Genomic DNA, 12,669 nt, shown 5'->3' on the forward strand with positions numbered 1-12,669 from the left:
AAAATCTTTTCAAAAATATTTCAAATTTAATTTTTAAATTTTATTTTATGCCACTCCCCACTGCGGATGGCCTACGTGTCATATTTGATTTGAGTTGTGCGTGTGAGGAGCCAATAATTTGAAAAGGTGCTTATGTGGAAGCACGTTTATTGCTCGGCACCGGCTTTGCTGATGAGCTGAAATTGATACGGTTCAGTCATAGTTTACCTGACATTATTTAACAAGTTATTAAATTTAGAAAGAATAACATTTTAAAATTTAATTCGTGGTCTTAGACCTTAGAAATTAGTGTGAATATAACTCATTTTAATAAAGATAATAAAAGGAATTTTAAAATTAAATTATTTTAATTTTAAAAAGATGGTAATATATATCTTTTAATAATAACTGGTAGAAAAATAATATACTAATTAAATTGAGATGGAGAGTAATAAAATTTTTAAGAAAGCGATGGACTACCCATTCTCTATTATATTTAGTAAAAACTACTTAACTATACATACATTACAACCATATATACTATATTTACCTCTAGTTTAAAATAATTATACATGCTACCTCATTCTTCCTACATCTTCTCTTTCTTTCTTCCTTCATCCTCTCAATACATGTTTATATGTTCAAATCAACATTATACAGATAGGTTGTTTTTATCGTTTTATTATTCTCATGTATCTTAGTTTTGTAACTTAGTTAAAGTTTACAATATTCTGAAGTACAATTTTTAAAAGTTTTTCAAATTAGGTTTTATATTTTTTGATTTTGTTGTTTCTCAAACACTTTAATAGCCGACCATTCCTAAAATTGGATGATTTTTGTCAAAGGTACTGCACATCAACAATATTATACTAAATCAAACAACTTTATTTATTTTCACTCATGAATTTTTCATTGAAGGGACTGTCTCTTCATCCGCCAACATTTAAGCCGGGAATAGATCTAAGTATAGGAAAAACGTAAATCAAGATGGAAGAATTACGTCGGGCTTAAGATAACAGAATAAATACACCATTAAGTACACATCAAGTGCAACAATGTTGAATGCACATCAAGTGTACATGTATCTAGTTAAGAGTTTGTATATCCGAGTTAAGAAATCATATATATCTATGAGAAAAAATGTCATATGCTAAAAAAAGAATGATTTTTTTTTGGATTAATGATAAGACAGATACTGATCTACCGTCGTGATTTGTTCCTAAATTCGTGCATTTCAGTTACATTCCATATTTAGTACACATAATTATATGTATATGTTTACTATGTATCCGAGATACATGTTTTGAATATAATGTATGAAATTGATACTTGATACATCAAATTAATACTAGACAAATATAAAAGATACATGAAATTAATATTAGATCATATAAATAGATACATGAAATTAAGACTAAACCACATATAACAAATACACAAAATTAATACTACGTACTTCTATGATACATATGAGTGTACTTGTATGATACTCATATATCTACGTGTTTAGTTTATGGGATACATCATATATTAATAATAGATACATCAAATTAATGAATTTATTATTTTAAGAGTAATAGAATGAAATTAATCAAATTACATGACTAGCATATACATGTTTTTGTTTTTTATTAATAATATTATTGAATTTATTATTTCAAATAATGATAAAATGAAATTAGTTATACATAGATACATTCCTTAATTTTCGCCTTATATTAAGGAATTTGATTAATTTATATTTTCAGAATTAATTATCCATTCTGCAGATACATGTATCTCGTGGATTCAAACTCATGTATCATAAACATGAAATATGATAAAGGAAATAATATTTGAAACTATCAAAAATCTTAATAATTAGGACCTAAACTAGTGGGATTTATGAAGTTTGCCGTTATATTTATCCAGGGGATAGTGGTCTGAAAAATACTCCAACTTTGGTCGGATTTGTTGTTGCGATAATAAACTTTCATAAGGACCTATTACCTCCCTAGACTATTTAATACCGTATTTTTTACCCATGAACTATTTAATAGTGTATTGTAAAGGTATATATGTCCACGTTGACACATTACTATTTATAATTTTGCATTATTTTTTATGTCCACGTGGGCAAATATATATGTTTAGAATACGGTATTAAATAGTCTAGGGAGGTAATAGGTCCTCATGAAAGTTTAGTATCACAACAACAAATCCGACCAAAGTTGGGATATATTTCAGACCCTTATCCCTTTATCGAGTGTTAATACTAAAAAGAAGTACTTGATATGTGCTTAGGTCATCATTTGTTTTTCCTCAGATTAATTGTTACTTGTAATACTTTAGGGGCGGATGTTATTATTAAGTTTTGAATTTATCTGAATTTAATGGATCATGATTAAAAATTGTAAAATACAAATGATTCAGTATTTAAAAGTTTAAAAGTTAAACCCATACACTTTAGGGAAAATTGTACATAATGACAAACTATTAATTCAAATTAAATGATATGACCATACTTTGATTTAATTGTGCCCTATAGCAAATTATTTGTCAGTCGCCTCTTTTCCTCAAACTCTCGCTCACCACTCTCCTCTCTCGCTTTATACAACATAAATGTATAAATTGTATTTCTGTTTGTATAAAACGAGAGAAAATTGTATATACACATGCAAATACATATATATTCGTCGCAAACACTTATAATTATACAATAAAAATATTCCCTTGCCCAGTTCTCTTTTGCCTTTCTCTCTTTCTCGTTTTATACAAACACAAATTATACAAATATAATGTATAATTTATGTTTGTATAAAGCGAAAGAGAGAACGATTTTTGATATACAAATATTTTTGTCAACGATTTATACAAACGAGAGGCTAACAACAATTTATACAAATGGTCTGCCAGCAAAATTCTATAAATTTGAAGAGGAGCCAATGAATTATACAATTTCTTCTTTTTGTATATATGTATAGCGAAATAGACATAGCTTTCAATTGTATATGTATAGCGAATTATACATATATATGTTTGCTAGGGAGCGCAATTATGCAAACTTTGTTATAGTATATAAATGATTTTTTTATTTTGCTATGTGAAAGTTGCTCTAAACTTTATTCCAAGGCACAAAAGTTGGTGAGACCAGACCAACATTCTTTTGTCCAATTAGAGATTACCAGTTACCCCTAAAAACATTCTTTTTTCTTCTTCTTCTAATTTGATCAAAAGATATATAGCACAGTTATCAAAAGAACTAATTCGAATTGCAGTATTTCACAAGTTTCCTGATTCTGTTGTCTTAATTAATTCCACCAAATTATGCGAGGAAAAGAAAAACAAAAATATTAGGGAGTAAATTTTAGGTTTAACAAACATAAAAATCATATTTGTATTCTATAGCTATAATTTGTATAATTGCGCTCCATAGCAAACTTTATATTTGCTATGACTATTAATATGTATATTTTGGTATACATATACAAAAAAATCAATTGTATAATCTATTTCAGTATACATATACAAAAGAATCAATTGTATAATTTGTGTTTGTATAAAGCGAGAAAGAGAGAAAGACAAAAGAAAACTGGGCAGGAAAAGACTTGTATTTGTATAATTATAAGTGTATAGGACGAAAATATATGTATTTGTATTTGTCTATACAATTTTCTCTCGCTTTATACAAACACAAACGCAATTTATACATTTGTGTTTGTATAAAGTGAGAGAGGCGAGTGAGAGTGGAGAGCGAGATCTGGGAAAGTGGCGAGCGAGATTCTTTGAGGGAGAGATGCGAACGAAAAGACATGTATATATACAGTTTTCTCTCACTTTATACAAACACAAATACATTTTATACATTTGTGTTTGTATAAAAGTGAGAGAGGCGAGGGAGCCAGCGAAAAACGAGAGTGACGAGCGAGAATTTCATGGAGAGAGACGAATGACAACAATTTGCTATGGGTTACAATTAAATCAAACTGTGGTTATAACATTTAATTTGAATTAATAGTTTGTTATTTTATACAATTTTCCCATATTAAGGGCATCTATTATGAAAAAAATGAGCAACAAAGAATTGGGTCACGACTAATAAGTCCGGTATGGATATATGACGAGTCCAATTGGACTTAGTTGGGCCATTATATTTTGCAGGATAAAGTTTCACAAATTCGATTGGGCTATTTCTTTATGAACTGTGACCTGAATCAACTCAAAAGAAAAAGGAATAGAGTACGGATGTGTTTGAACTTTGATATGATGGAAAAATATTTCCTAATACATATACAACAAATATATATACATTTTTAATAAACGTTTCTCTTACAAAAAAATAAATTCTTTTGATGTAATAAATTTTATCATGTATATTTATCCCATAAATCTATATCATAAATAATACTGTAACTATAATCTAACTTTGCAACAAATTATATTTATACTTTAGTACATGATAAATTTTACCAACATGTAATAATTTATACCATGGTTGGACAAATATCTTGTAATTAAGATAGTTTAGGGACTAATTTGAATTAAGAACATTGGCTTAATTGCAAGTCACAACTGATCAACTTGAATAGAAACACATTAGCAAAATGATATTTCAATATTATTATAATATTTCTTGAAATATTACAATTTCGTAATATGTTTGGTTTCTACTGCATTATTCATGTATATATCAGGCATATACGATGTGAGTAATGTCCGCAAGAAACAATTGATGCTAAAGGTGGTGGATGATATAACTTCACTGAATCTTGATTTTGTTGTTCCAGATCTTGGCCAAATGATTTCACATTTGTTAATTTATAATAATAATGTTTGAAGTAGAGAAATCTTGAGCTCGAAAATATAAGACGGCTACATTTTCTATTACAACCCGAATTGGGAGCCTGTTGGTGATATCTCTCTCAGCAACAACAATGTAACACTTGAGATAGTTCAATGGTTATAATTAAACTGTCGTATATAATCCACAATTCTGACCAACCAAACTAACCCAATACATAACAAATTATTTAATTTGAAGTATTCAATTATTTTAAAATTTATGGGGACCAGACTTAGCTTGTACATAGATTACTGATGGAGTTATGGTGGGAATAATAAAATAACAATTCAAACTTTCAAAGGTCTCCTTTTTAAGTCCACAATAGTTAATAATCACGTTTTGTGATAATTACTATTAATCGTCATTCAACATATGATTTTTAAGTGTTCATACATCAAGGATAGCGCACATCCCTCATTTCTACTTTAATTAATGGATGATCAAAGATCTTATAATGACATGGGCCTAATATATATAATCCATTTTCATTTATTTATATTTTTGGTTTTATATTGATGCCATGTGCATGTGAATTCTGAATATATCTTACTTTTCCTTATCAGTTCCATTTGAAAAATACTGATAAAAAGTAGCTGTACAATTGTAATTTGTTGGCTAGCGTTAAAAGACTTGAGAATTATAATTGATATATCGACAATTTATTTTGTAAATTAAGACGCTAGCCTTAGGGGCTAATTAATTTCGAGTTGGAACGTTAGGTTAGTGATAATAAGAGCAACTTAAATTTAACAACTTATCAAATGCATTTTATTGCAGGAATTTGAGGAAGCAAATATGTCTCATTTTAAATGTGAATTGAGAACTAAAATTCCTTGTATGGGGTAAAAATTTCCTCCATAGTACAAGCATTATATATAGTGGCATTCATGATAACAATTGACAAGCAATTCATGATCGACCTCTTTATTTTATTTTGAACCTTTCCATTTCTCTAGTCTCACTTTGAATATTGGCACCAAATGTCAATTTGCACATTAATAGATGCAAGACCAATAGCTAAAGCAAGCAAGTCATCATTTTTATCTGCAGAGTTTCAGAAAAAAGAAAGTGAACAAAAAAAGAGATACTTTACGACAAATTGTTCTAAAATAGATATAGTGGCCAGCCTGGATTGTCAAACCTAAAATGATTATGAGGTTTTGCTATGACAATTTTTTGTTTGACTGTTAGGAGGCAAACGAATTGTATTCAAAACATCTTTGAAGCTTTTGTATCGATAGTCAAACATCAAAATGCGTGTCTTGAACATCAAATATATATATATGATTTTATCATTTGATCATCGGTATATATTTTCCACTTTAATTTATAACGCTTAAGATCAAATTGTTTGAGTTAATGTAAATAAATGTTAACAAGTATTTTCCTATTGCTGATAATTAAACAGTAAACATGCAGTAAACACACTTCAATCAATCCACTCTTCTAAACTAGCAGGATACTTGGAGTCTTGGATACGTGCATTTATTTGAATGCTGAAAGTTTAACTTCGCATCAGATGTTAAATGTCGCAATCTAAGCTTATGACACGTATTGTCTGCTTTAGCCTAATAGACAGACCTCTTGGCTCTTGGATTTGCATTTCATAATATATATATCATCCAATGCAAAAACGTGCATCGCATGTAAACTTATGTTATGACTTCTTAAACTCTTTCATTTTTCATTATCATTTCAATGTACTATTCGCCAAAAGTGTAATATGCAAACATTTTTTCAGAAATTTGTCGGCCTATATACAAAAGTAAATCAATCTTTCTCTTTTTCCTGCCCATATTAATCTTTCTCTTAGTCAGCTCATATGGTTGTCACACTAAAGTTGTCAAAAAACGCTGAATCACAATCTTAGAAGATCTTGTTAAAAACCTTTTAATTTATTCTTAAATTCTTTGTTTGTTTCTTTGGCATGCAGCATATATAATAAAACATAGTATTGTTTGCTTAAGGAAGAAAAATATACAAAAGGTAGGAATTAAGCAATTTGTAACAAGGCATTTGTGCTTTAGCGGCCGAAAGCGCTTAACGGATCAGAGCTTTTGACTGGTCGAATATTTCCCTTTTTAACTTCAAACATTCTTTTCACTTTGGTTTTTTTTAAGGCACATCCCATTTCTTTAAAGCAAAAGTATATATGAAAACATGACTTTTAGATATATGGCCTTCCGCGTTTGGTCAACTTTGGTAATTAGGACATATTTAGGTTATTATTTTTCTCCAAAACTCTATTTAATTAAGTGCGTTTTTAGTTATTAATTCAGTTAGCGTATTGTATTTGAATATTCAAAGCTTTCCATCAAGTTGTACTTCTTTTGATGGTCATCTCATGATCATTAGAATAATGATTTATAATTTCTTAATTAAGTTAATTAAACACATTACTTAGTCCGCTTTATGTTAAAGCAGCTAGCCTTTGTGGTTGGAGAAGACCGTGGAGTGGAGTGGATTGAGTTGAATTGAATTAAAATAAGGCACCACTGGTATATTTTCTTGTATCCATCACCACCTTTACAAATTGGCTAAGCCTAAAGCTTAGCACCTCTTCAATGCACGTAACCTTTGTTGTTTGATTGGGTTAGTGGCGGGGTCAAGATTTTCATTAACGATGTTCTAAATATAAAAAAGTAAATAAACAAAGAAGCCAAAGACGCCGAGGTTCAATATCTACTATATATATTTTTATTTTATTTTCATATAAAAATAATATAATTTTTCGTAAGGAGCGGCTTCTCTCTTTATCAAGTTGAGAATAAACAGAAATGCTGAAATTAAAAATTATGTCCAATTTCCATGCACCACCACATGCAACTCCATTTTTAAAAAAAGAAGTTATAACTGTATGGTAATTTTATCTGATGATTATTTTGTTTTAAAAACATCTTAATATAATGGTATGCAAGCCTAACAATGATCGTTTTCATTTTTTAATATAAGTAACATATCATATGGGACCATGATAATCAAGAGACAGATAAGAAAATTGCCCTATATATATCACAATAAATATGCAAGAACTATTCATTCATCATTAATAAGTATGTGAAACAAAAATGTCAACTTTTACTAGATATTCTTCAATTTAAACGGCGATTCTGCAACGTAACCTACTCTATAGCATTTTCAGAGCTCTCTAGCCACAACAAGTTCATGAAATAAATTCCCATGCCAGGTCCCCATATTTCACTGTCCTCCAGATATCCCCATAACACTACGTACAACACACGGCACCACAAATTAAATAATCATAACAAGAAGACTACACAAAAAAATTTAAATTCCCAACCACCTAAAAAAAGAACAAGTAATAAAAAGAAGACGGTTGATCATGAAGAAAACCCATAAAAGAACATTCTTGGCTGTTCTAGATAAATGAATGTCTATCATATATGCATTAAAATATAGAAACCTTGATTATATCATACGTACGTTGCTTGACGTCTATATCGAATATTAATACTCAAACTTGCATCTCACTCTTGGAATTTTGATTTCTACTAATAAATTTGTTTGGAATTACACTTGGATTATTCTGTTCCTACAAATTATAGTAGGGGAGAAAGGAGCATCTCGTGCTTACATACGTTCTTGGGAAAAGCATGTTGCAATCTATCATGACACAAATATTAGGGACTAATTTCACAGAGATAATTTATCGTTATTTTGAGACTCCTTCAACCTAGGCCACAAGAAGGGGTCATAATTATGGATGAGGAGAGGTCACAAAATTGAGTGAGAGAAACAAATTCAAATGTCAATCTCCGAGTTAATGGTGTTCATTCAGATTTTCCTATTCCCTTTAACAACTCGAAAATAAAAACAATAATTCACGTTTAACGGACCCCAGAAGGCGTGGTAGCCCAAAACTTAAAACTCTTAGCAATACAATGCCATTTTCAATTATCATTAAATATAAATACTGCTACTTTCAATCGGAATACGACTATATATTAAACAAATAGGTATTACTCCGTATCTATTTATCTACCAGTAAATTAATTTTACCTTTGAAGATGTATATGTCTTTCTCTGGTCATTTTTTAATTCTGAAAAAAACTTTGGTACGTATTTTACATACATTGTAGTCCACTTAAAGATAAAATATCGTAATTTCCCTGAATGTTAAAAGTCTCCCTTTCACTCATTCAAGTTCACACTAGAAGTTTGTGATTGTCATTCTCTCAATTTCATTATAAATTGATGCCACCACACAACACACAGCTTATTGAGCTATAGACAAGAGATATATTCCTCTTCATCTCTTCCTGCATAGTACTCAAAAATTAAGCATCTAGCTAAAGCTAAATAATAAGTCATGTCTAAAGCATCTGCAAGCTTTTTCTTCATCATCCTTCTCCTCTGTTTTGCCCTGTCCTATGCTGCTCGCCCTCAGCCACTATTTCACGAGGCTACTCTCAACAATATTCAACAGCAGGTACGTAATCTGATTGTTGAATTGTGTAATTATATCATCTAAAATACTTAGTTACGTTGTTAAATATAAAACGTTAATATTATTCACAAATAATTTAGTCTCGTATTAGTATAAAATAATTTGAATTATTTCAGGATGTTGTTGAACCAAAGGAAGTTGGTAAGGAAGAGAGTTGCAAAGGAGTCAAGGAAGAAGAATGTTTAGAAAGGAGGACTTTGGCTGCTCATCTTGACTATATCTATACCCAAAATCAGAGCCCTTGAAGAAAGTACTATTCCCAAGGACGAAAATGATCAGTTGATTTGTTTTACAATGATTAATTGACCTAAGTTTTCCGTTAATTTATGTTTCACTAAAGTAGTGATAGAACGAGTGAGTTATCACATATATTATATAGTATTGCTTTTGGTGTGTTTCATGTTGATTTTTCCTGTACGCTAATAAATCCAAAATCAAGTTCCTAGTGTATGCAAGTTGATCGATTACTTAATTTATGTACTTGATTTTCTTGTATGCAAGTTTATCCATTAGTAGAGCAAGTTCACTATATAGTTTTTTTACTTCTTACTAGTAATTGAAAAACAATCGCTGAGAAAATCTATCTTTAATGAAAGAAGTATGTACCAAGATAAATAATCAAACTTATTGCAATACTCCACGTCAACGTTAGCGCAGCATTTCGACCACGGAGACAAGAGAAGACCGGTAGTTAGTTGTTGAATTAATAAAAGGAGAGCGTTGGACTTGTATGTACTATGCTTATTTTTGGCTAAATCCTATTATGGAGTAGTGATTAATATATTATCATGAATTCAAGTAAGTACCAATAAGAATGACGACTTAAAAGTTGACATATATTTGGTTTTATCCAGAGATATTTTTCATCTTCTGCTGGTAATATAATATAGTACAAGATATCAAATTTATCCGTGCACCATATAAGTCCATAACTGTACTGGTGACTGAACCCTAATTTTCTAGAAGATTTAAAATATGAAAGAAGTAAACATATGAAGAAGAAGAAGCTAAGGTGGTTCAACATCTACTAAATATATATTCAAAAATAATTTTAATCATGTATAAAAAATGTAATTTTCACCAAAGGAGGTTTGGATGAACCCCTTGACCTTACCTGGCTCCGTCCTGTAGTTTTGGCCTAATATTTTCAATTGGGGACGTTCCTCGTCCATATTCATGATCATGTTGTGATTACAAAGTGGCACTATATCAATACAAATATGTTATCGTTAAGAAGAGAAATAAAAAAATGTCAAGCTGCTGTACTAAATGTGCTTCGACCAAGACGACTATTCTATTTCTGTCAACTACATATTTAGAGTTTTCCAAAGAGCTGTAGTAGCAAATTAGAGATGCATACATATTGTCCCCATATTTCGTTTTCCTCCAGAATATCCACAAGACTATACAAGTATAAAACCAAAATAATAATAATATACTATAACAAGAAGACTAGGATTAAATTTTAATTTCTATTTTATTCTAGAATGTGTGGACCATTACACGTGTGGAAAAATGCTTAGCTTGGGCCAGGTAGAAAAATAGTATCATGAAAATCTCTTAGACCAATCCGTAAATCGAATACTCAAACGTGCATCTCATTCTCAGAATTTTGATTATTCATTATCTGTTTGAGAATAATACTCCTGAACTACTGTTCTATTGTTCTTTCCAATTCCTTCATGCTGTGCAAGTCGGGGAAAGGCCTTTTCCCGATAGTTATCCTTGTTCAAGGGGAGTCAATCGGAGGAAATGAAATATTTTGGCCACTTATGAATCGAGTAGAAGAAAATGACCCTTTTCAGATCTCTTATGTGTTAAAATAAAGATGATAAGTGGTTTATAAAATTAATTCTCCCTTTAATTACGCTCATCACAAAAGAAGTCGCACCCCAATTTTAGCTAAATATATAGGGTCAGCAAAGCATAAATGCCTTTCTAATTGAAAAAAGATGAATACTAGTTGCAATAGTTAGGAAACGTAACAACCATTTATCAATGGCGTTATGTACGTAGCTATGAACTTTCCTTTCATTAATTAATAATTCTCGTGGTCACCGTTAATTAATACTCCAAAGATTCCTTCTTCTTCTGCCCTTTATTGTTAAAATAAGACTTTAATTTGTACATACTTATATCCTGGTCCAAATTGAGAAAACAATTAATTTCTTGATTCTCAATTACCCAAATATCTTTAAAGTCACCCATTTAACTCATCCTAGTTCACACTCAATCCCCTCCATTTTGCAGTATAAATACATGCCACCACATAACACATGCTTCATATAGAGCTGGAGTTACATAGCAATATTACTCGAAACAAGTATTACATTAAATTAACAACCAATTAACCATGTCTAAAGCCAATACCAGTTTTTTCTTCATTATACTTCTCCTCTGTTTTTCCCTGTCCTATGCTTCTCGCCCTGGCCCAGCTTTTCACGAGGCCACCCTCAACATTGATCAACACCAGGTAACCAAAGTTCAAGATGTTTTGAAATTTTCGCCTTTTCGATAAATTTTATGATTAAACATTAGACGATGATCTAAAATTTTGTTATATTATTACGTTACAGGATCATGTTGTTGAATCAAAACAAGTAGAGAGCTGCAACGGAGGGCAGGATGAAGAATGTTTAGAAAGAAGGAATTTGGCTGCTCACCTTGACTATATCTATACCCAAAATCAGAACCCGTGAACTAGTTTGCCATTTGGTACATTGAAAGTAGACGAGACAGTTATATATATCACACATTAAAATTACCTTACTGTACATCTGTCCGGTTGATTTTTCCTGTACCTTAAAATGAATTAATCGCATACAAATTTTCTTCTTCCATCCTAGATTCTGTTTTGCTTTCTATATAAGTAACTTTAGAATTTGTGATTTTAAACATATTTGTGACATTTATAAGAGAATCTTATCAAGAGTATAAAATTAAGGAGTTTTTCAATATACAAAAAATAGTACTCCGTCATTTTTTTCCCATAATATCCTATAAAATGAGAAAACCGAGGGACAAATTGATACCTCAAATTTTAAAAATTAAAATAACTGCTAGAATTTTAAAAAATGTTTTGCTACATGGAGAACAATATAGAGACCTAGTAGAGATGAAAGACAGAAATTAATGAGTAAAGAGTGTGTTTGCTCACCCGCCTGACTTATATTTATAATATAGAATAATCACAATTACAATCCTATTACAACTACAATACATAGAGATCAACTCAAACACAAACTCTAACAAGTAGTAGTAGCTTAACATGAAAATAGTTGAGATATTTCTATCATAAAGATCTTGTGTTTAAGTTTTAAAAATGAAAAAAGAATTATACTGAAAATAAATTAGTTGAGTTCTAATATAACAGGTTTTAAAAAAAAAATTACGTTGCAAG

General features: G+C 30.2%; 2 protein-coding genes across 2 annotated transcripts; both read left to right on the forward strand.

Moving 5' to 3' along the window:
- Positions 1-9,051: 9,051 nt before the first annotated feature.
- LOC125822282 (phytosulfokines 3) lies at positions 9,052-9,642 on the forward strand. Its single transcript, XM_049501670.1, has 2 exons — positions 9,052-9,251; positions 9,386-9,642. The coding sequence occupies exons 1-2, from the start codon at positions 9,132-9,134 to the stop codon at positions 9,512-9,514; spliced, it is 249 nt and encodes an 82-aa protein (XP_049357627.1). The 5' UTR covers positions 9,052-9,131; the 3' UTR covers positions 9,515-9,642.
- A 1,925-nt stretch (positions 9,643-11,567) lies between these two features.
- Positions 11,568-12,114, forward strand: LOC125822283 (phytosulfokines 3-like). Its single transcript, XM_049501671.1, has 2 exons — positions 11,568-11,742; positions 11,846-12,114. The coding sequence occupies exons 1-2, from the start codon at positions 11,623-11,625 to the stop codon at positions 11,966-11,968; spliced, it is 243 nt and encodes an 80-aa protein (XP_049357628.1). The 5' UTR covers positions 11,568-11,622; the 3' UTR covers positions 11,969-12,114.
- Positions 12,115-12,669: the final 555 nt, after the last annotated feature.

Source organism: Solanum verrucosum, unplaced genomic scaffold, assembly GCF_900185275.1.
Source record: "Solanum verrucosum unplaced genomic scaffold, falcon-dt-bn FXZP01000103.1, whole genome shotgun sequence".
In the NCBI taxonomy this organism is placed as follows: Eukaryota; Viridiplantae; Streptophyta; class Magnoliopsida; order Solanales; family Solanaceae; genus Solanum; species Solanum verrucosum.